The sequence below is a fragment of the Chrysemys picta genome, chromosome 3, assembly GCF_011386835.1.
Source record: "Chrysemys picta bellii isolate R12L10 chromosome 3, ASM1138683v2, whole genome shotgun sequence".
NCBI lineage: Eukaryota > Metazoa > Chordata > Testudines > Emydidae > Chrysemys > Chrysemys picta.
Window position 1 is genome coordinate 160,898,382 of NC_088793.1, and position 25,116 is coordinate 160,923,497.

Here is a 25,116-nt window from a genome sequence, read left to right on the forward strand (position 1 = left end):
GCTCTCCTCACAAGGTCTACGGTCCCTCGAGGCTGAGCGGTGCCTGCAACCCCTGTCAGTCAGTACCCAGCCAGACAACCTGGTGGGGGTCGACGGGGACCAGCACGGACTGCACACGGGGTGGTCACTGTGCGAAGAACAACGTCAGGAACCTTCCCTCGACCGTGAGCAGTACCACCAGGAGCGGCACCAGGGTTTTTGCCGCCCTAGGCGGCAGCTCCTCCTCTGAGCATTGGGTGACGGGGGTCCTTCCGCTCTGCGTCTTCGGGGCCCTTCAGTGGCGGGTCCCAGAGCGAGTGAAGGACCCGCTGCCAAATTTCCACTGCAGACTTGGAGCGGAAGGACCCCCGCCACCGAATTTCCGCCAAGGACGGCAAAATGCCACCCCCCAAATCCTGCTACCCTAGGCGACCGCCTAGGGTCACCTAGTGGAAGCGCCGGCCCTGGGTACCACCCAGGCAGCGACTGTGGAGGTCTGAGCAGTGGCTTGCCCCTGGACTGGGGAGCAGATGACAGCGGTGCTACCAGTACTGGCAGAGACATAACATCTCGAGCCGCCTGCAGGGCCTCCAGCATGGAGGGCACCCGAATGTGGCCACTGGCATTCAGGGAGGCCAGCTTGGAGTGGGCCGGGCTACTCCGCTCAACTTGAGTCAGAGGCCATAAGGCCGACGGGGACCAAGAGCTGCCCAACGTTGGTCTAGTCTCTCCCCCAGTCTTGCTCTGGTGCCTTGGCAGAGAAGACCTCTTTGCCTTTTTGGAGTGTCCTGTGGATGGGGAGCGGTGCCAACTGGTGGAGGGCACCATTGGGTTGCTGCGCACCGATGCCTCAACTCCAGTCAATAGAGATTGTATAACAAAGAGAAAGGTCTGGGATAAGCTGAATGAGAAGTCTTCTTATTTTTTAAGTTAGAGGAAATTGTATTAAAACACTAGTTAATATGTTATTGTGAATAAAGCTGTGTTACTGTACCTTAACAACTTTGAGGAGGTGTTAGCTATGGTCAAGGTGAATGGGACTATTAAAGCTAGCTATGCATTAAGAGCTCTTATATGTGTGATTATGACCCTTAAGAGGGCACTCAAGTTAATCACTGTTTTGTTCACCACAACCATTTAAAATTACTTATACAGTTTCCTATTGTGGCTGTTTTTAAAGATAACAGCTTTTTATGGCTGACCTGTTTCTTATAACTTAGGTTTTTGTGTTGGTTTAGCCTAAAACATTACACACACTGTGTTCCGGAAATGCAAAAACTCCCCATAATTCCCGAGTTTTCAATGGTAATTGCAGTCTTTGTTTGTTTATAATAAAATTTCCATCTGTCTTGTATTAGTTTAAAAACCAGTTCCCAAGAGTATTTCTTGTAGCAATGGAATTACAGCCAGAGTTTGTAAATACAATTCCTTAGACATGTTGCTACATTTAGACTGTCTGGGGACACAGAGACAATAATCTCTTCTGCAATCCACGGATGTAACACATTTAGCAGCATGTTCTTTATTGCCATCAGTGTTTTGAGTTGCTAAAAGATTATTAAATGTAACTGATATTTTAAACAGAGGAAAGGAGTTCTTATCTTTTCTATCTGGCACCAGCAGTTTCCCACACTGTACGGTACTTAATGTCTTTCCAGCCGCATGTTCAAATAGTGACAACACAAATCAGACGGCATTTGCTCCTATAGGAAATCCTGAAATAGGCATATCCAAATGAGCAGTTTTTAAATTTGTTTATATAATATTTAACTATAACCAGTATTTCCAAATATTGCTACAGAAAACCAAGTTACGTCTTGGAAAAAAAAAACAATCTGAATTTTCAGCAGCCAACAGTAAATTCTGGGTGAAGCTGGGTGAGGGGAGTAGCATAGGAGCCCTCAGTTCCTTCTCCACGGCAAAGACCCATAAAGGAAATGTTGAAGCAGAGGGTGGATAGTGGAGCACCCATAGGGACAGTCTCAAAGAACTCCGGTTAGTGCACAGGGTGAGTACCCCCCCTTCTTCTTCTAGTAGTGTCTGTATGGGTGCTCCACTTCAGGTGACTACCAAGCAGTACCTGCTATCATGTGGGCAAGCGAGGTGAGAGGCTCTAGAGGATTGCTGGTGGTACGCCACTTGGGGTCCCAATATAGTAATTGAGGGAACCATGTGGGATGGGAGGAGGCATACAAGGGCATTCATACCACTGGGACAGGATGTCTCTCTCAGCTGTCTTCCGTCTCCCCTAGGGTTCCAGAAGCAGTGAATAGGAGAGCCATGGATGGAGATTTGGGAGGACCAAAGAGAAAGCCCCATTATCTTCTGTCGATAGAGCACCACTAGAAAACTGTGGTGACTCTGTTGGTAGTGGAGATAAGTGAGGGTCCAGAGACTGGGTGGGTCTCGGTACTGATAGGGGGTTGATGCCCAGCAAATGAGAATCCGGAACCGCCACCGGAGTCAGGTCTCTGACTTATCTAAATTTCTGGGGCACAGGTAGAGCCATCAGCACCAAGGTGGTAGTCTAAGTAGACAGGTTTGTCAGTGGTTTTGGTCACTCCAAGGAGCACCTGGAGCTGACTGCCCACTTGGTTTTCTGCAGCACCACACTGTTAGGTACTGAGTATTGGGTTGTCTCCAATCTAGTGGAGGCAGACTTTTTCCCTTGCCACCTCAATCAAGTCCCATCAGTACCAACATCTGACTGGAGCCAAGTCCCTTAGGGCCTAGGGACTTAACAGCACTGCTGGTATCTGAGGAACCTGCAGCTCCATGGTACCAGATTGAGAACTTGAAATCTCCAATATGGTTGTCTCACAAGGAGACTGAGGTATTTTTTGTGTGGGTTCGCTATGGGGAGAGCCAGGGCCCCTTCCCTTAGAGTCTTTCTGAGAGGCCTAGAGAGTCTTCCTCTTAGATGATCTAGGAGAGTGTTGTTCTGAGATGGCAGGAGCACTCAGCTTGCTTAGAGATTGGTGTACATGCAGTGGGGGTCCCCCATGGCCCAGGTCAGATGCGGGACAAGGAACACTCTGTCATGGGGAATCTCAGTTTAATTGCCCAGTTTCCAGACCTGATTTCCTTCTCTGACAGGGTTACTGACCTTAGGGGAGGGGAGAGGAGGAGGAGGGGGAAGCAGTAGACATCATATATCTTGATTTTAGTAAGGCTTTTGACACAGTCCCCCATGACATTCTCATAAGCAAACTAGGGAAATGTGGTCTAAATGAAATTACTAGAAAAAGGTTACACAACTGTTTGAAAGACCATATTTAAAGAGTAGTTATTAATAGTTTGCTGTCAAACTGGGAGGGACATAGCTAGTGGGGTCCTGGGTTCAGGACTATTCAATATTTTCATTAATGACTTGAAGAATGGAATGGAGTGTATGCTTATAAAATTTGCAGATGACACTAAACTAGGAGGTGTTGCAAGCACTTTAAAGGCCAGGATAAGAATTAAAAACAACCTTGATAAATTGGAGAACTGGTGTGAAAATCAATAAAGGCAAGTGCCAAGTACCATGCTTAGGAAGGAAAAAATCAAACGCACAACTACAAAATGGGGAATAACTGGCTAGGCAGTAGAACTGCTGCAAAGGATGTAGGGACTGTAGTGGATCACTCATTGAATATGAGTCAACAATGCAATGCAGTTACTAAACAGGCAAGTATCACACTGGGATTTAACAACAGGAGTGTCACATGTAAGATAAGTAAGGTAATTGTCCCATTCTATTTGGCACTGATGAGGCCTCAGCGAATTACTGTGTCCAATTCTGGATGCTCCACCTTAAGAAAGATATGGACAAATTGAAGACAGTCCAGAGGAGAGCACCAAAAATGAGAAAGGGGGTAAGAAAACCTGACCTATAAGACTTTTTTTTCTGAAAAATGGGCACGTTAGTCCTGAGAAAAGAAGACTGAGAGGGGACCTGAGAACAGTCTTCAAGTATATTATGGGCTGTTATACAAAGGTCAGTGATCAATTGTTCTCCTCGTCCACTGAAGGTAGGACAAGAAATAATGGGCTTAATCTGCAGCAAGGAAGATTTATGTTAGATACTATGGAAAACTTTCTAAATAAAAGGAGAGTTAAGCACTGGACTAGGTTACCTTGGGAGGTTATGGAATTATCAATGGAGGTGTTTAAAAATAGGCTAGACAAATACCTGTCAGGGATGGTCTAGGTAAACTTGGTCCTGCCTCAGCACAGAGTACTGGAGTAGATGATCTCTCAAGGTCCCTTCTAGCCCTATATTTCTATGATTCCATGACTGTATTACAATTCAGCTCAACTAGAAATAACACAACGCTAACTACAAATTAGCCATATTGTGTATGTAAAGAGACATTGTTCTTTCAAAGAGGCAGGTTAATCAAAGGCAATGTGCAAACAAAACAAAAAAATGGTTTACCCCATTTAGTTTTCTACATAAATTCAATACAAAAGATCTTCCAAAAATAAATACCAACCCACAAACACAAACGTTTTCAAAATTCAGGTCTTGAATACAGTGGGCGGCTCTATGGATAGCTGAAGAATTTGTAGAAAAAGTCTTCATAGATACAAGAAATGGAGACCAATTAACAGAGATTTGCTTCAGACTGTTAAGAACAGTTTTGTTAAAAGATTTAACATGATGTACATATATGAGAAAAGGCGATGATAAATCTGTATTTAGTCTGCTAATTTCTCTCTACATCTATATCACAATGGTTCCTGAAGTTAAGCCTGGAGACAACCATAGCTGGTGCATACTCTGGGGTTCCCCCCGCCCTTTACAGCTTCCACTACAGCTCAGATACAAGATATGACTGTATACAATTGTCACTGCTAATTGTGGCACTGATCCTGCCGTAAGCTCTTCATACCCCAATTTCTACTCTTTGTAGTGGTTAGTTTATATATATATATATATATATATATATATATATATATATATATTTTATAAAGTTGTTTATGATACTCAAGCATACGTACCTGAGCTATGATCTGCACTTGCTAGTCACATAGCACTGGCCCAACCCATTTCCAATCTATAATATACTTTCCTAAGGTTACTTGTCCCTGTAGGCAGTTTGTGTAATTGCCATAGGGATGTTATGCACCTAGGATAAGAACAGGTGGGTCCCTGAGCTATGAAAATGTTTGCAACCCTCTGCTCCCGTTTTCTGTTCACTGTCTGTGCTCTGCCGGACACAGAGCAGGCCAGGGCAGTGTCCAATAAATAGTAACAATAGAGGCCTCACCCAAGACTCATCACTATATTAACCTAGTGTCAGGATTGAGGCAGCAGCACCCCCTGAGGCCCGCTGGATCCACTCATGGCAACTGGACCTGAGGGAGGGGGGTGGGTCTGGGGTCCCATAGTTTCCCTTCCCCCCTCACCTCATGCCTGCACCCCTCCCCTTCCCCAACTCCCCAGAGCCAGGCCAATTCTGCCTCTCAGCCCCACCCAGCGGTATTCTGTTCCTGTGCTTCCCCAACATCGAAGATAACCCCAAATCTTACCCCTTAGGTTAAATCTGCATATTCAGCCTCTATCAAGAAAAACCCTGCGCGCCACACAATAAACTATCCTCTCATCCCACTCCGCTCTCAACGTTCACCCCCGCCCCCACTCATCACCTCTGTGGGGGAGGGAGGAGAAAATCAGTGATTAACTCTTGACAGGCTGTGGGCATTTTCTAGTATCTGCATTTTTTCTGTAGGAATTGCTTCGATGTGAAGAAGAGAGAAAGCCGAGCACCTCATATTATTTATTTGTTGGCACAATAAAGGTTATCACATTAGCTACCACATCCATTGTCACCTGAGAATGCTGGTGTTAAAATTCTCAGCAGATATTACATCCCCTCTGGCAAGAATAAGCTACTATGACAAAGTTCAGAGGTAAACGCTGATAGCACAGTTACACAATCTGTTTGAGAGTTCTCTTTGGCAAACTACTGCCAGATAGGAAGGAATAGAATTAATGATTTAAACAGGGGCCAGTCCTGCAAAGTTAAGTACATGCTTTATGCATGTGAGGGATCTTAACGGCTGCTCTAACTTGCCATGGCTAATAACAGCCCTCAGGGAACTGTTATAACAGCCAAAGATGTCAAGGGTGCAACAGTGTTCCAGCCAAATCCTTTCCCTAAGCCACACATTTAATGCCTCACGCACACCAAGGATCACAGGGGGCCAAGGATTACAGGGGGAGCGGGGAGCGCAGAGCTGGCTCAACCTAACCAAAGATTCACCCAACCCAGCATTCAGTCCACTTGTGCTACTAGACTATTGTAAATGGACCACAGCAGGGGCAGGATCTAGTCTACTTTGAGTCTTGGTTCTTAGCTCCATAGCACAAGATAAACAAGAAGGTATCTCAGCTCTGATGTGTCCTGTACTGGAAGGATTGTTCTGCATCAACATGCCAGCTTCAGGTTCAAGGATGGTTCTTTGGCAATATCCACACAGATCCAGGCTGCTACCAAATCCTGGTGATTCTCTCCCCACATCAGAAATCTGAAGACTTTTCTGCACTGAAGCCTTTCTCCACAGCAATGCAAGGATACTTGGATGCCGAGTTTGGCATCTGCTTCTTGCACAAAGCTTTTAACTGTGCAATAGGGCACCAGTGGGAAGGGCCTTTTGCCAGACCAATTGGTATATTAAGCACCAGAGAAATAACCGAACACCAGCATAGGTAAGATGTAACATCAAATGGCAAAAGCCAAGAGAACAAATCCCTCAAATTGCACATCGTATTAAACAGTAGTTCGGACTCTGTAGAAGTTTATATTTTGATTTATATTTATTTCTAGAGATAAAATCTGTTTTACAGTTTTAAGTACATCATTTTAGAAAACCATTGTTGAATTGTCTGATTAGCAATGTTTATATAACCTCATTCCCCTAGCTGCTTCAATCAAATAATTACATTTCTATCAGTTAAAAGTTAAACATTTGTATTAAAAATATTCATCTGACCTTACCTACCCCAGATCCCCCAAAGCCCACCTTTAATTACTGTCATTTTAATGGATTTAAATCTTGTTCAACTTCTTTATGCTCAGGAGCACGAGCTTTATAGGGTTCACCAAATTCTGCCCATGGGGACACTTGTTCTTCCACTGCCTCTGCCTGCCACCATTTCCCGCATTGTGCACGCACAATGTTATGTTTCTTCAGGGGCTAATGCTGGGATACATGTTGCCACAATAATACTTAGCATTTATATAGCACGTTACAAAAATCAGTCAGTCCTCGGCAACACCAATGTGAGACAGGTAAGCAGGCAGGCATTACTTGCAACAAGCATGATAACTGCTTGCCCAGTACCATTAACTGAGTCAATAACAGGGCAGCAGCAGCCTAATTCTTCACTTTATTAGGCTATTATTCAAGAATGTTCAAATAGAATTGCACTTCAACGTTCACTACAGAAAGTAGAGAATCTAAGCTCCAAAACAGTCTAGCCTACTTCATGCCTTGTCACAACCCACTCTTTTGCTGGTTCAGAATTTCTTGCTCTATCTGCCAATCCATAACAAAGTAACAAGAGATCAAAATGTGCCAAGGGTGGTTTTCTTAAGACATTACAATTTAAATAGGAATTTAAAACATACGCAAACCTTGAAGGGAACATTCAGCTATCATCATCCAACTTGTTTCACCCTCTTGCCTCATTCCACAATAGCAATAATATAAGTGTGTGTGTGTAAGACTGAAAATCACTTTATCATCTGATCTAAGTGTTTGACAGCTTGCCGTTTACACTCTAACGGAAAACTAAAGATTTAGTTTTAGATTTAGGGGCTCAAGGCACATTAGTGGACTGACTGATTTAAGACGACTTTGGCACTTCACAGGATCTGTGGACAATCAAGGACAGTATACTTTACACCTCAAGATAACATCAAGGAGTTATTTCAGGCTCTGTGCTCACAGAAAAAAACATTTGCATATAAAAATGAACAATTATTTTCCACTCAAAATGCATCTTCCATCAATGGACTATCTTGTACACAGGGTCTCCAACTTGAAGCGTTCCAGTTTTATCAATTCCATAATACCATCCAAACAAAGGGTGGGATTTGTAGAGATGTCGCTCAGAAGGATCGCACAAACGGTAACTGCACAGAGAAAATGGTCGTTATTCTTCACTTAAGGCAAAACACAGCTTCAAGAAGTAGAGCAAAAAAAAAGGTGGTGGGGTCTTTGTTTTAAGTTGGAGGAAACGCAACAGAATAATGAACTTGTATAAGTACCCAGATTCTGTTTATGTATTTAAGACACAAATAAAATCCACAGACATTATGCCCTACGTAACAGAGGTTAATGGGTTTTTTTTGTAAGTAAATTTAATATCATCCCTTCATTGTAAATTAGCAGTAGATTATGTTCTGGGATACTCTTCACTCATCTCTCTTCACACCACTACCACTATTTAAAAAAACTGAACAAAAACTTTAAAAAAATATGCAGCATTTAAATACACAAGTTTTATGGCACACCAAAAATTTAGGATGGAATAAGTCAATAGATTTTCTTTTGCCAAACACAATGAACTGAACTTAGTGAGGCTACTGCTGTGAGTAAAATATCTCACACACGCATAACAGTTTTCGGGGCTTAAGTCCCAGTACAGTTTAAACAGCAAAAAACTAGTTAACACTGCTAGAAGGAGCTTATCTGGGTGTACTGACAGATCTGACAATTCAATTCTCAGTTCAGCGTGCAGAGAAGAAAGCTGATAAGATGCTGGCTGTATTAAGGCTCCAAACCTGCAGACCCTTACTCACTTGCCTAATTTTACTACCATGAGTAATCCCATTGATTTCAAGGGAAAGCTAAGCATGAGCATAAATTATTGCAAGATTGGGGCCTTGGAGTATATAAGTCAAAGGGCACATGGCTTTACAGGGTGAAGGTTAGAGAACACTTGAAGTATGCTCTCTCATTTTGGTCACCTTAATGGATGCAAGCTAGTTAAACAGGTGACAATGTAGGACAGCTAAGATAATTAATGGAATGGAGCAGCTCATATGAGGAGAGACTGATTGATCCTGGTCTCACACACAAGTAGCTGAAAGCCCCAAGCTGCTGAATGGGTCTGACGGTTGGGTCAAGTAACTCACCATCCGCGTGCAGTCTCCTTCAAAGAACCAATGAAACTGTTGCATGCAGATTAGACGTAGAGTAAAGGTGATGACTGGTTATCTGTGGTATCACAATTGTCTAGGGACTCTTGGCATGGCATAGATGGATGTTTAACTATAGCTGTACACAGCATGGGTGTATTTTGTAAAGTCAAAATGGCTGAGAACTTAAAAACTGGCCAGTAACAGACAACACTTCCAGTGATGATTGAACCTGATGATATTCTAAACAAAGAGAGTTCTCAGCCATGTTTTTAACTGTTTCCATCACTTCACACTGACTCCACAGACATTCTAGGGTTCAGTGTGACATTCCTGTAATCTATCATATAGACTACACACACTGCAACCTTAATAAAGTCAAGCACTCGAAAGTCAGAAAACGCCAGAATAAAGGTTGCCTGTGCTATCTTAATTTGGATATGCATCATGAGAGTCTTTAATTACATGATCACTATTATTTTTCCTCCCCCCATCCCACTACTTCTCGTCCAGCCAGTCCCAGTATCTCTCAACTCTTCATCCCATCTTAGTTTCCTCCCTCTCCCATCTACTAGCTCCCAGTCTTCCCTCCCTGGCTCCTAGCTGCAGTCTCCTTGCCAGCCAACTGCAGTCCATCCATTTCCCCCCTCCCCTATCTCCTTGCCCAACCAGTCTCAATTCCCTCCCCTTTCAAACACCAGTCCCCCTCCTTTCCTGCCCCACCAGTCTCCGGTCCCAATTTCTACCCCAATTTCTCATTCTCAGAAATGGCTAAACCTCTGGCTAAAATCCAACCCCACTTTCCCCAAAAACAACAAAAACAAAGCCTGCCTAAAGCAGACACCCAGAATGGAAAACTTCAGCCCAAGTAGTTAAAGTTTGGCAAGTTATAAGTAACTGAAAAAGGGGTCTTCAAATGGGAAGTGTCAGGCAACCTTAATAATAGGTGATGCTACTTGCATCCCCAATAATACACTCTCTCTCTCACACACACACACTATAGTTTATATATTTGTAGGACAGATATAAATGATTACCAGCTACAATTAGCCAGTTAAATTATGCAATTTTAAAGATTGTATACTTTGGGTCCAGTCCTTGCCTAGATTATACAGGCACACTATATTGAATAGAGGACCAAGGAATCCTATATATAGGAAATGGGAGAAGGAGAGTCTTAATGAGTCCTCTTTTCAATATAGTGCATAGGCAAGGACTGAACCCAAAGTTTGCAATTTAAGAGGCTGTAGGAGTACATGTAGCACACATTTCAAATGCCTTTTTTTTTTTAAATAACTGCTAAATACAAGATGAGACACTACTATTTTTGCTACCTTTTCAGTGTTTCCAGTGGCTCCTTTCTGTCAATGATCCCAGTTTCCATATCAATGGTTGTTAAAATACACCTGTAATGATAGACAATGTTAGACAACAGCAGCTACTTAATATTTATTTTTCCTTCAAGTATATTCCTAAACCCTTACCTGGGGCAAGCCATTGTCCCTTTCATCTCCACATTACCAATTTTTATCTTATTCCAGGAATCCTAAGAGAAATGTAAACATTTATATATTATTACACTTTCAGAATATTTGCATTAACTATTTCCCAGAAGTTGGCTTTGAGCATGGCCATTACTATAAGACAAAGCATCATTTTAGAGCATTATGCTTTCTTGCATCCTCATAATAAGAGCTATAATAGATATGTTATTTTTAACAAAACATGTTAGCACTGCATTCGTCAACACTAGAATATTAATCTACTCAAAGCAGTGTGATCAGTTTTGCAAAAGTTACAGGGTAAGTTGTATGAATTACCAAATTGCTTCAGATACACTCCACTAAAAGGTGACTGGTCATTTAAAATGTACCTGTCTTATAGGTTCACAATACATGATTTTTATTAAAAACACGTAATTTATCAAACATAAAATGCAGGTTAATAAAAAGGGAGAACCAAAAAAGCCTTCTGCAGAATGTATTTTCTAGTCATAAGTGTGTTTGTTCTGATTTCACAATTGATAATTAACACTGTATTTAATCTAAAAAAAATTAAGTTAACTACAGTTCCACAAAGTTATCAATAAAAACAAGCAAAGTCAGTCTTCAATTTTCAGCCCAGAAGCTTCCTAATGCAATCCTACCTGGAAGACAGAGGCCCAATCATCCAATGTGAATTTTAGGTCCTCAGAAACAATCAAACCCATAAAGAGCAACTCTCCAGAGTGAACTCAAACATGTAAAATCTGCACTGCTCCACCATGTAAACTCACAGTTTTATCTACACTAATTAAATGTTTAAAGTTAGAGAACCAATAAATATGCAGCAGTTATGGTACTCTCGGACCATCAGGATGTGCTTTTATTTATAAGCAAAATGTGATAAAATCTCTCACCAACTCCCAAATATTTTTTCTCGATCATTAGAGGTCTTATACTGTGCATAACATTTCCCGTTTGAGGCCTAAAGGCAAGCATGCAGTCCCAGCCTCACATTTTCAATACATTCATTTTATCCTTCACTAGGTTGCATAAATATAAATTAATATCCACAAACCTATTATATCCCTTTAAACTTTATAGTAGAATTTCTAAGGCTCTATTTGTACCTGGGAGTCAGCTACTGGTGGCCAGATGTGCCAGGGCAAACCCCAAGATAGCTGCTTTCCTGATCTATATTTGGGGTTTACACCACTGCAGCTACACCAGTCACCAGCTATTGATGGCTGAATCAGAGCTAATCCCAAGTACAGCCAAGGCTTTAGATGTTCTTTGGACTCTGTATCCCTAGGAAATAGGGTTCTGAAGAACACATCCAAGACTCAGAACAAATAGTAATTAAAGTACCGTAGATCAGCGTTTTTCAAACTTTGGGTCGCGACCCAGTACTGGTCAGGCACTGGGTCGCTCTGGTCAGCACCACCGACTGGGACGTTAAAAGTCCCGTCGGCGGTGCTGCCCAGCTAAGGCAGGCTAGTGCTTCCCTGTTTCGACACCGCGCTGCGCCCTGGAAGCGGGCAGCAGTGGGTCTGGCTTCTAGGCAGGGGAGCCACAGAGCTCCGCGCACTGCCCCCACCCCAAGCACCAGCTCTGTACTCCCATTGGCTGGGAACTGCCAATGGGAACTTGGGGGGGAATGAGCAGGTGGTGCCTGTGGGTGAGAGTCACGCGAAGCCGCTTGCGTGCCTCTGCCTAGGAGCGGGACGTGCTGCTGGCCACTTCCAGGGCGCAGCGCAGTCCACGGTGCCAGGACAGGCGGGAAGCCTGCCTCTGCACCCTGGCTGTGCCGCTGACCGGGAGCCAAGGTAAGTCTGTGTCCCAACCTCACACCCCAATCCCCTGCCCCAGCTCTGAGCCCCCCCCTCCAAACCTGAAACCCCTTCCTGCACCCGAAGCCCCTCATCCACAGCCCCACCCCAGAGCCTGCACCCCCAGCCCAGAGGCCTGACCTCCTCCCCACACCCCCTCCCACACCCTGAATCCCTCATTCCCAGCCCCACCCCGCAGCCCTCACTCCCACACCCCAAACCCCTGCCCTAGCCCTGAGCCCCTCCCACATCCCAAACCCCTCATCCCAGCTCCGTTGGTGGTGGGCGTCAACAATTTTCTTCAACTGGGTCCCCAGAAAAGTTTTAAAACCACTGCTGTAGATCACTTACCTCCTCAAAAGCACTGCAACCCGTAACAACAATATTTGGTCTGAAGTTCTGTATTGTAACTTTCTTCTCCAGCCTCGTATTTAGATCTTCCAATGAAGCTTCTGAGATGATCATGGCTGGGCTGCAGTCGGGATAGGCAATCTAAAAAAATGAAGACAAACAAATCCTAATGCTCCCACTAGAGCATGCTTCTCAACAGACAAGGTCTGCAGAACTTTCGGGCCAAGAAACAGGTAACTGAACTGATGGCCATATATTAGCCATGTAGTCTTATGTTGTTGTAGTCACATTCTTACGACTCGGGCAGTATTTTGAGAAGTGCAATAATTTGTCCCTTCCCAGCATAGTAGCCATCGTAAATTAATAGTAAAGTTGACCAAATACAAACTTCAATTTATACGTTGTTTATACAGGGTTAATAAATGATAAATAATAGATAGAAGCATATTACAGACGCGAGTGTTACATGTTGCAGATATCAGTAGAAGATATTACAGAAGGTTATAAGCAACCCATTGAGTTGTTGGACTCTTATAAAATGGTTAATTGATTAGAGATTGTTAAACATCTATTAATCATTTACTACTATTTTATAAATGATTTATAAATGAAATTTTCATATAAAAGGTGACCCATATTTAATTACAAACAAACAATGTCCAGAACTATTATTTTTCCAATTTTTTTTCTGCAAGTCAAGTGTTTCTTTCAGCCCACAGAGAGCCTAGTGCCTAATTCACAACCCTCCTTTGCACACCCCTTGGTCATCATGAAGTTTATTTGCATATTTATAGTTCTTTGCCTAGGGATGCCTTTCTCTGGAGTGTCAGAAAAAAAGACCATTCCCTTTCCTGTCCCCAGTCTTACAAATAGCAAACTGACAATGTTTTTCAATATTTCCTTTTTTCAATCTATATCAAATGAGATTTTCTGATAGACTGAATCCACTCTATCACAAACCCTGGGGAAGAGATTTACTCAACAAACAATATTAAAATTAAGTTGCAATTGATCATTAATGGCACTGACTTTTCTCCATGGAGGCTGCCACTTTGGCAAAAAGCGCCACTGAATAATACTTTAAGGAAACTCCCTCTGCACACATCAGTAAATGGGACAAGTGTAAGACTTTGAAGGCAGTTTTCTGGAGAGTTTCAGTGCACACTGAAAGTCTCCCTTCCCTCCCAAACTATCCTTTTTTCCTTGCACACATTGTACAAAATCTGTAAAATGAAAGGTAATTTATGCCTTCCCCTCTCTCAAACAAGTGAAAATGTGCAATGAAATGTTTACATTGCTCGGTTCTTCACATTAACACTAACACCACCGCTCTATGCGCCCTGCGTACGTGAATCTGCCAAAATAACACCTTGCTTAGCCACATACATACAGTATCTTCAGTTTCAGTGAGTGCTTCACTGAAATTGTCTTAATGGTCTTAATTAGTCTTCATTTACTTGTCGAGAAGATGCACACAGAGAGTAGAGATTTTAATATAACTTCTTGTACTTGTTTTCGGTTTATGCAACACCAGGTAAAATGCTGATGCTCAATAAACAATAACGCTCACAGTTGCAGGGCAGGATACTCAATCTGCATCTCCCTGCACTACCAGAGCCAACTATGCCCCATGGGGAACTCTTACCTGGAGAAGGAGAGATACTGTTTTCAACACCCTGCTCCCTTGAGGATTCTGCTTAGGGGAGGTAAAGCGGAGGATGGGAACGAGAAGGAGAAAGGGCAGCTGTTCATTGGATCCCTGACCCCAGGGAGCTGAGGCTGCCACAGGAGTGCACTGATTTAGCACATCACCCGACTTCCCTGCCCTTGTACCCTGTTTCTAATGCAGTGGTTGCAGGCCCACTCCAGGGGAGAGGGGATTGTGGGCACCTTGTGCTGCCATAACCCTCTTTTGTGGGGGCTTTTCTCAGTGGAAGCACAAACCTCTGATTTAGGGCTCAGCCTAGTATCTGTAAACAAAAAGCAATAATGACAGTTCATATTAGAACAGTGCTGCACATAACTGGGGATAGAGACAGCAGACGGAGTTTCAGTACACATTGAGTTTACCAATAAACTGCCTTCAAAAACTCCAGCATCTCTCATTCATTAAAGTGCATCAGGTGTTCCCCTTAGTCACATGCTGGGTCACTTCTTGTCAAAATGTCAGCCTCAGATTCTGTAGCTCTTCGTGTTCAATAAATTTAATTGATTTAAAACACAATTTAAGCAAGCAAACAATCCCACCGAAACCCATGGGACTGCTCATATGCTTGAAGTAGGTACTTCAGTATGTTCTATGGGGAGGCATGTACAACTATTACAATAGGAGGGTTGGGTGGGAAGGAAGACACACACAGAAAAGGATTATCGAGGAAAACTTTCGTCTAACCTCATCTGTGGATCGGAAAGTGGTGAATATGTCTCTGGATTTCCTAGGCACCATCTGTGACTCAAAGTGCACCAGTCGATATGACTGTGTATTCAAGAAGGTGGCGAACCACTGAGCTGCCTCATCTCCACAGTCCCTGCCTTGAATATCCAATCCAAACAGCCTAAAAGAAGCGTGAGTTAGTTTAAAAGCAGAGAACTCAAGTGGACTTATTTTCATCTCTACAATTCAAAATCAAACATCTTGCTTTTATAAAACAAAGAAAAAAATTTAGTCAATGAGCTCTCTGAGTGGCGATAAAGAGATTAAATATGGAACTTTTGGATTCTGGCTAATTCAAAGTTAAATTCTGGACCCACTAATACATTCTCTGCAAATGTTTAAAAAATCCAAACAAATCCAGTACATGCAACACCAGTTCCTTGCAGACAGTCAACCAGAACAGTGGTACTGATAAATACAGTAATCGAATTTCCCACCTGTTAGGACTGAACAAGTTAGGCTGAGTTAACTGTCACAATCATGTACTGTAATACACAACATCCGTTTGCTATGCTAGATTTAAAAGAAAAAAAAGTGAGATTTATTCTACACACTTGTGTCAATAATACCAAGTATAATTCTACTCCATTTTTCATTTTGAAAAGACAGAAAACCTTTACCAAAAGATATACCAATTTAGATTTGATCAATTTAAGCAAGTGAATGACAGTTTCCAAGAGCACTGTCACGGTCAATCAACATTTGTTAATCCCATCCCCTGTGATTAAGGAAGTGTTGCCTCAAATTTTAGAGGCATGAGAATTTAAACAAAAAATGAGAGATTATGCCACCTAAAGAATATATTGGGTGACACTTTTATCACCGCTAAAGACAGTCTTTCTGTTCCTTAAGCATTTTTTATTAAGGGCCATAGTTAAGGCTGCAAGATGGTTTCTGTTTAAAACAGATATTGCATCCTTTTTTTAAATCCACATACTCAGTCAAATCAGCTTGAGAATGGGCTTGTCAGTTCAGAAGCCAGAGTAGAGTGCGTGAAACAAATTTAGAGTCCTTTGATCCTGCGGTTCCTGATAAAATAACCCCTCATTTTGCGGGAGGGTTGTGTAAGTCCAACATTTTCCCCTGACACAGGGAGGTAAAAATAGGGTGATATATGAAACTTGTCTCTCTGAAGTACCCTCTACTATAAATGTGTGCAAAGCCCCAAGTTATGGAATGAGATAGAATCACAGAACCATAGGGTCAGAACAGACCACAAGGGTCATCTAGTCTCACCCCCCGCCAAGATGCAGGATTTGTTGTCTCTAAACCCTCTAAAACAAATGTCTGTCAAGCCTCTTTCTGAAAACTTCCAGTGAAGAAGCATCCACAACCTCCCTAGGCAGTCTGTTCTATCGTCCTACTGTTCTTACAGTTGGGAAGTTTTCCCTGAGATTTAATCTAAATCTGCTATGTGCTGTAGTTTGAACCCATTGCCTCTTGTCCTGCCCTCTGTGGCAAAAGAGAACAACTTTTCTCCATCTTTTTCATGGCAGCCTTTCAACTATCTGAAGTCCGCTGTGATATCCCTCCTTAATCTTCTCTTTTCCAAACTAAACATACCCAGTTCCTTCAGCCTTTGCTCAGATTATTTGCATTCCATCCCTTTGATCATTTTTGTCACTTACCTAGGGAACCTTTCCAGTTTCTCTCCATCCTTTCCATACATTTATGACCAAAATTAGACACAGTACTCCAGCTGAGGCCTAACCAGTGCTGAGTAGAGCGGTACTACGTGACTTGCTTGCTATGCCTCTGTTAATGCAACCTAAGATGGCATTTGCTTTTTTTGCAACAGCATTGCTTTGCTGACTCGTGTTCAAGTTGTGATCCTCAACATGAGATATTCACTATATCAACTGGAGTTGAGGATTTAACATGCAGACTAATTCCATGTGGGTGGCAAAAGCTACCAACAGCAGGATATAAATATTGCTTATGAGAGGGATCTTTCTCCAACTACAGAGCAATAATTTCCCCCCAAAAAAATTCAAGGCCAGTCACTATTAGTTGCATTATTACCTCTAAAATGGTCCTGTTAATTTATATGCAGTGCAGCTTCCTTTACCTCTATAGCGAGTACCCCGAAGGCCATAAGAAAGTGGAAGTTATTCTCAAGTATTTACGTTTTTTCTACTGACTGCATTTGTCACTGGCCATATCTGCACTCTGGAGAAGGTGGGGTTTTTTCTTTTTAAATTGTTGGCTTATTTTCATTAAAAAGTTATTGCAATTTTCTACAGTATGACTTTCCAGCCTTAAAAGCAGGACAAGATTTTCAAAATTAACTAATGATTTGGGGCAGAATTAGGAGTAGCACAGGCATCCTTAATTCTGGCGGGTTTGACTTAGCAAACTTAACATTCTTTTAATGTATTTTTACACAATTTCTTAATTTTCTAAAAAAAAAAAAAAATAATAATAATTAAAAGTTGAAAAAAAATGTTTTCCATTACATGACATTTGACGGAGTCCTGACATGGAGTCCTCTACTACTGGAATAACTAGCAGCAGTAGTCTCTGTGCAGACCTGCCATGAGAAAGGGTTGAAGACACACTTTGCCAATGAGTTTCACAGGTACTAACTGACAGCAGAGGGCTATTGAGACTCAGGAATAATAGGTTCAATTCCATGTTCTGTAGGGAAGTGTTCTCTAGTAGTTACATACCGCTCTCCTCTGCAGACTCTCCCCATCCCCTTCACCTCCTACCTGCCCCCTCCGCTATTCCCACCCTGGCTCTTTCCCCAGCCCAGGGCCTGCCCTTATTTCCTTCCTTCTGCTCCTCTCCCCACCCATGTTGTGACCCATGACTCCTGCCATTTTCCCAGACCCTCTGAGCCTATCCTCTCCCATCCCCAGCTCCTGCACTCACGCCCGATTCTTGTTCCTATTCTTGCACACTCCCCTGCTCCTGCCCCTACTCCTCTTCTTCCCTCCCCAGTTTTGTTCTTAACTCCCCTCCCTTAGCTTCCAAGCCTCTCCCCTCACCTTGAATGTCTTGACACCCCCTCCATTCCTCAACCCTCTACATACAAGTCAGTCAACTTTCTCCCTCTCCTCCACACTGCCAGGAGGGGAAAACTAAGAGAGGACAGAAGAGAGCGTTTCTCTGCTCTCAGTTCTGGTACTCAGTGCCACAGTGGTCCCTGGCACCTGGGAGAAGCAATTGCAGAAGCCCTGCTCAATCCTCAGGGATAGAGTATGCTCAGTCACTCGGTGGGGATGGCACATGTGCAGTCCAGTCGGCACATATGATCTGTGAGGAGAATGAAGCACACACATGCATCTGGAATCTTCGGAGAAGTTAGCTGCCAAACTCTGGACATACATAATCTGAGATTTTTCAAAAACTTAAGTTTAGCCAAAATTAGGCATTTTTTCATGGTAATAGCAAAAGGCACATTTCTGATACAAAAGCCTGCCTGCCAAATTTAAGTCCCTGTTACAAATCATGGAGGCCTATAACTTCTCAGCAATACAGCTGTAAGAACTTTTAACAGACAAAACAATGCAACTTCCCCTAATCTTGTTCTTGGAAATGGCTGAACCATTCAGAAAGATTCAAGTTTAGGTAGACACCTGGATGGAACAATTCAGGTAAGTTATTTGCAACTGAAAACAGTGTTTTATAGGTACCTACAACACCACACTATCCAAGTTAGCAATTTTTAAACAGTCCTGTTGCACAAATCAACATTAGAGAGAATTTGGATTCCCCAAATCTAATATTTGGGAAGCTATGTACGGGAGCTCTTAACTGGGAAAAGAGGGAAAAACAAATTAGTCTAATTTCTAATTGGGAGTCATGAGACCTAAGTTCTGTTTCCATCTCTACAAGTGGCTCACAATTTTACCTTTGATAAATCACCTTCTCCGTGATTCAGTTTTCAGTACTTGTAACATAAGGATGATACCTTTAAAAAGCACTGAGATCTACAAGTGAAAAATGCAACAGAATTGCTTATGTTTATAATTTTGACTTACGCAGCTCAGATATTTTAAATCATCTCTATCTAATGTCACTATCAAGTTTCAGAAAATAACATGTATGGAGCTCCAAGAGCTGAGTTTGCCAGCTCTTGGAGCTCCATACTGAGCCTCTAGGTGGCCCTAACAGGGCTATAACTATCATGGCTACCAGAGCCCTCTGACACCATTTCTCAGCCTGCGTGGAGTAAGGGGTGGGGACAGAAGGAATCAGAAACTCCTGCTGAGGCAAATAGGGAGGCTTGTGCATGGGGTGAGCTAGACAAATGACCAGCCAAAGCTGCACAGCCCCCAACATTGCACAGCCTGTTTTAGTTTCAGTTTTCACATTTAACTGTGGGAGCCACTCCCGGAGTCCCTGCAAGAATCCCCTCCCCACAGGGAGCCGTAGCTCTACAGCAGTTAGGACTGCCAGGCGTCCAGTTTTTGACTGGTCAGCACCGCCGACTGGGCCACTAAAAGTCCAGTCAGTGGCACAGCTGGGGCCCATGACCAATGGGAGCTGCGGGCGCGGCACCTGCGGGCGCGAGGGCAGGGCTCGGAGCCTCCCTGGTCGCCCATGTGCCATGGGGCTGCAGGGACCTGGTGGCCGCTTCCTGGGAGCTGCGGTAAGTTCACATGGGGAGCATAGCATGAGCCCTAAACCCCCAAATCGAACTAAGGTACGCAACTTCAGCTACGTGAATAACGTAGCTGAAGTCGACGTACCTTAGTTCGAACTTACCGCCGTCCAGACCCGGCAGGCAGGCTCCCCCGTCGACTCCGCGTACTCCTCGCGGCGAGCAGGATTACCGGAGTCGACGGGGAGCACTTCTGAGTTCGATTTATCCGTCCAGACTAGACGCGATAAATCGAACCCAGAAGTTCGATTGCCTGCCGCCGAACCAGCGCGGTAAGTATAGACAAGCCCTTGGATGGAGAGACTGCACAGAGGGACAGGAATCTATGGGGAGCTCTTCTCTCCATCAGGGCAAGGAAACAAACCTATGGGGCCCCTCTCCCCCAGCCCAAGAAGCTCTAGGGCCACCCTTTGTCCCAGTGCAGTCCCGAGGGAGGTTACTTAGTAACTTACCTCTCCGGTTGCTACCCTAGAGTCTCCAGCTCCAAGCCCCACCACAAGGAAGACCTGCTTGGCACTGTCACAGGCTTTCCCAAGGCAGGCTGCCTGCCAAGGGAGGAGGGGAGTTGCAGATCCATCTGTTTCACAGCCCTAGCTCTTTGCCCTTCACCCTCCACTGCCAGCAGCTCCACCTCCCTTCCGCTATTTCAGGCTGCAGGGCTGGGGTCTCCCAGCACAGAAATTTCCCAGCTGGGTGGACACAAGAAGCCCACAGGAGATTCCAAAGAAGCCCAATGGTGGTGGCTAGTGATTTTGGGGCTACTTTTTCACATAATCAGCAAGCCTGGTAGAAGGCAGGAGAGGACCCTGCCCCCGCAGCCCCGGGGGGGAGATAGAGTAAGAAGGCTTCTTTGTTTAAACTGTCCAAAAACATAGCACTGCAACACTCCATCTCAGGACTCAGCCTTAATGTACAATTTGCCTGAGAAGGTGCCAGGGATGGAGTCAGGGGTTAGGATGAGTTGTGAGTGTTGACAAGTTAAGGACTGGTTTATTTATTACTTATAATATAACCTTAGTCCCTTCCTTCCCCAGATCCTATTTTCCTGTACCCAATAAAGTCCCCCTTTGCTATGCTGTTATTTTGGATGGGTCAATCCTTTGCAAGGGTTTGAGTTTGTTTGCTTTATTGTCCCTTGTGTAGTGGGCTTTATACTTCTTGCCAGCTAGCATTATCATTTAATTCTCTCAAAGAACAGCACAGCAATGAGTCACCTTGGATGGAGGTACCAGGCACCTAACCCTGGAAGGAAAGGGCATACGCCACTCCAAATATCAGTGATAGCAAGTACCAAATAGAAGGTGCTTGAATCACAGCACAGAGGAGGGGCTACAAACATTTTTTTTAAAGACATTATCTCTGAAAAGTGAAATATTGTGGATCAGATCTTATATACATACTAGACAGATTTTTAAAAGATAATGCTATTTTCCCCCCAAGCTTTCCATCATAAACAGCATCGTCAATTTATATTAATCTTATGTAAATTAAAAAGAAAAAAACTGAACTACATTCGTTAACAGTAGTTTCCATAGCAACAATTTACAGATAGAGCTGGCAAATATAGTTCCTTATAAAGCTGCTTTATTCTCAACTCCAGCAGCTAGAAGAATTGGTACTCTAATGTCTTCTGCTATCCAGGGCCAGCACAACCCATTAGGCAACCTAGGTGGTCACCTAGGGCGCTACAATTTGGGGACCTTCCGCCGCCTCTGTGGGGGGCAGCATTTCGGGGCGGGACCTTCTGCCGCCTAGGGAGGCAGAAAAGCTGGCAGCATTCCTGCTGCTATCCAAGGGAGAAGCCCACAGCACCACACTCAGGTAGGTTACCAACATTTAGAGCTGCCCCAATATTCTTAAATATAACTGACATTTTAACAGGGAAAAAGTGTTCTTACCTTTTCTGCTAGGCACTGGCCATTTTCCAAGGTAGATTTCACTACAGATAAAATACCTAATGTCACAAATTCCAATTTACCAATTCTATGCGATGATGCACATCACACAGAATTTGCTTATTGGAAATCAAGAAATAGCTACATACATGACCAAGATTTTCAAATGCAAGCACCCAGCCCAGCTAAATGCAGAACAGACAGTAAATATGCATGGGTAATTTGGTAGCTATAGTGTATAATCTCTGATAACCTTGATGTCATCTCCTAAAATTTGACTTCAATAGTAAGTGGACTTATTAAAAAATTAAGGCCAGAAGGGACCATTACGATAACATTGCCTGACCTCTTGCATAACACAGACCATAGAATTTCACCCAGTAATTCCTGCATCAAGCCCATTAAGATATGTTACACTTTCTTTGTAAAACTGAAAGAAAAGCATATTAAATTGAAGTTAGTACTTCAAAAAGAAAAATCTTCCTCTAATACCTGCAATTGTGCACTGCATTCTTCCTGGAAAGTTTGACTGGAACACGCAGTTCCTTCATTTCTGGAGCATTCAACGTTAAATAGCCATTTTCACAGTTTACAGATACCAGGACCAGCTGAGGCTCCTGTCGGGCAGTAACCATATGTCCATCCTCTTTAATCAGAAGCCAAAACCTGTAGTTTAAAAGGGAACAAAATACATTAAACATTTTACACAGCACCATCAATGATCAAGGCACTGGAGTGCAAAGCGAGAGATTTCCTGATGCACAGAGCTTAGAAATTATCTTCATATCATAACTACTCAGGTTTTTCCTTAATAAGTCTGATTTCCCTCCCTTTTATGCCCTTACACAACACACAGATGTCTCTCATTAAAGAGACTATTACTAAAACTAATAAGCTTTATTTTTTTAACTTAAAGCTTTCTTGCTGCAGTGCAACTAACAAACTTGTGAATCCAAGCAGTGCAGGTATATACAGGATATTTATGGAAATTCTCACTGCTAGAGGCTAAACATAAGTAAGGCTATGATTTGGTCATGGTGCAGAAGTCACAGAATCCGTGACTTCTGCAGACCTGTGTGACTTCAGCCCGCAGCAGCTGGGAGCTGCAGGTACCCCCACCTCCCATGGTGGCTGAGAACCCCTGCTGCCCAAAGTGGCGGGGGTCCCCAGCAGCCCCCAGCTGCAACAGGGCCGGGGGTCCCCAGCAGCCCCCCAGCCACCCCGGGGAAGGGTGGGGGAAAACCCCTGACAGCTCACCAGCCATTGTGGGCGGTGGGGGATCCCCAGCAGCTCCTCAGCTGCCGTGGGTGGCGGGGGATCCCCCAGAGCTCCCCAGTCCATGGGTGCTGGGGACCCCCAAAGCTCCCTAGCCACCATGGGCAGCAGCATGAGGGGGTATCCCCAGCAAATCCTCAGCTGCCGCTGCCAGTGGGGAAATCCCCCGGAGCTGCCCAGCTGCGGGTCCCTCCCAGCCACAGCACGGCAGGGTACTCGACTCTCCTCCCTGCCCATTTTGTCGTGGACATTTTAGTAAAAGTCAGGGGCAAGTCACAGCTTCCCTGAATTTTTGTTAATTGCCCATGACCTGTCCTCAACTTTTACTAAAAATGTCCATGACAAAATCGCAGCCTTAAACATGAGTTAGCAGACAGGTGCATCTTGAGTTTTAGTCTAGATGACCTTGGGTGAATCAGAGAGACCAGGTAGGTGAGGGAATATCTTTTATTGGACCAACATCTGCTGGTGAGAGAGAGAGAAGCATTAGAGCTACACAGACAGAGCTCTTTTTCTAGTCAGGGAAAGGGCCTCCCCCTGGCACAATAGGGGGTTAACTGCCCACTTCACCTTGCAGGGGCCCTTGAAACGGGTTAAACTTTAAACTTGACGGTCAGAAAGGACCATTATGATCATCTAGTCTGACCTCCTGCACAATGCAGGCCACAGAATCTCACCCACCCTCTCCTGGAACAAACCCCTGACATATGTCTGAGCTACTGAAGTCCTCAACTTGTGGTTTAAAGACTTCAAGGTGCAGAGAATCCTCCAGCAAGTGAACCGTGCCCCATGCTGCAGAGGAAGGTGAAAAAACCCCAGGACCTCTGCCAATCTGCCCTGGAGGAAAATTCCTTCCCGACCCCAAATATGGTGATCAGCTAAACCCTGAGCATGTGGGCAAGACTCACCAGCCAGACACCCAGGCAATAATTCGCTGTAGTAACTCAGATCCCACCATCTAGTGGCTAGAGTTAACTTCTCAGGCCGAACAACCTGTTGCCCTTCGCCTGCAGGGGGCGGCGGAGGCTAAGCGGGCAGACAAGGGGTTATGGGCAGGGCGACACTGCCCGAGCGGGATGGTTCTAACGGGCCTGGAGACCAGCCCAAAGGGGACGAGAACCAGCCTGTAGCCGGACCCCCAGGGCGAAGCGAAGCCCTGCCCCGCCCGCGGGCTTTGCAGCAAGGCGCTCGCTCTCCCGCAGCGCCCCGCTCTCTGCCCCCGCCAGCCCCCCCTCGGCGGTACCTGTCCCGCATCTCCCCGCTGCGCAGCCCCAGCGCCGTCACCTCGGCCCGCTGCAGGGCCACCCCCCGGCAGGACTTCACCGGGTAGAGGAAGAGGCTGGACACCGTCCCCACCCGCTGCAGCCGGGCGCTGCCCGCCCGCCGCCCGGCCCAGCGCCACACCGCGGCCCCCAGCAGGGCGGCCAGGGCCAGCGCGCCGGCGGCGCCGAGCCAGGCGGCCCGGGACTGGGGCAGCGGCGGGAGGAGGCCGAAGCCCCCCAGGGCCCTGCTGGATCCGCTCATGGCGACTGAAGCGAGGGGGGCGGAGGCCGCGGCTGATGAGGACAGGGGCGGTCCGGGCTCCCACAGTCCCGCCCCTCCCTGCCGGGGCCGTGCGGGAGCCCCCCAGGCCGCGTCGCTCGTGTCCCCGCCCAGCCCCGCTTTCCAGGCCCTGGAACCAGCCGCCGCGAGGTTGCCGGGACGGGAAAAGCCGCCGCCGCCTCTGCCTCAGCCCCACACGCGCTATACGGGGCCTCAGCCTGCGCCCCTCGCCTGGGCATTTCCGTTCCTAGGTCTGTCTCCACGTCTCGTTGTATGAAAGCTGGAAATCGCCGTCTAAAGCCCATCGCCTCCCCTACACCCCGACGGTTATGGGGGGATGCAGAGTATCCTAATTCCCATTGCAATGTGGAGACGGGCCTGCAGCGAATCCCTCATCGGGGGAAGGAACCGGGGTCTGGGTCTCCTTGACAATGGTGTAAAGCCGCGAACCACTCCAGGGAAATCAGTGGATTTCTAGGGCGTTGGAAGCCTGGGCGATGAGACTGAAGGCATGTCTACACTATAGACTTAAGTCTATTTAAGTAATTACTGCGGTGGCTGATGTCCACACAACCCTCCTTCTGTTG

At 44.9% G+C, this 25,116-nt stretch overlaps 1 protein-coding gene across 2 annotated transcripts; it reads right to left on the bottom strand.

Moving 5' to 3' along the window:
• Nucleotides 1-6,765: 6,765 nt before the first annotated feature.
• MTARC2 (mitochondrial amidoxime reducing component 2) lies at nucleotides 6,766-24,605 on the bottom strand. 2 transcript variants are annotated; one of them, XM_005306933.5, is made up of 7 exons: nucleotides 24,231-24,605; nucleotides 22,205-22,378; nucleotides 15,167-15,329; nucleotides 12,775-12,915; nucleotides 10,598-10,659; nucleotides 10,448-10,519; nucleotides 6,766-8,105 (listed from the first exon to the last, which is right to left on the bottom strand). In XM_005306933.5, the coding sequence occupies exons 1-7, from the start codon at nucleotides 24,509-24,511 to the stop codon at nucleotides 7,979-7,981; spliced, it is 1,020 nt and encodes a 339-aa protein (XP_005306990.3). In that variant the 5' UTR covers nucleotides 24,512-24,605; the 3' UTR covers nucleotides 6,766-7,978. The 2 variants fall into 2 exon arrangements, with proteins under 2 accessions (XP_005306990.3, XP_008177282.2); XM_008179060.4 differs by lacking the exon at nucleotides 24,231-24,605 and adding an exon at nucleotides 23,896-24,156.
• Nucleotides 24,606-25,116: the final 511 nt, after the last annotated feature.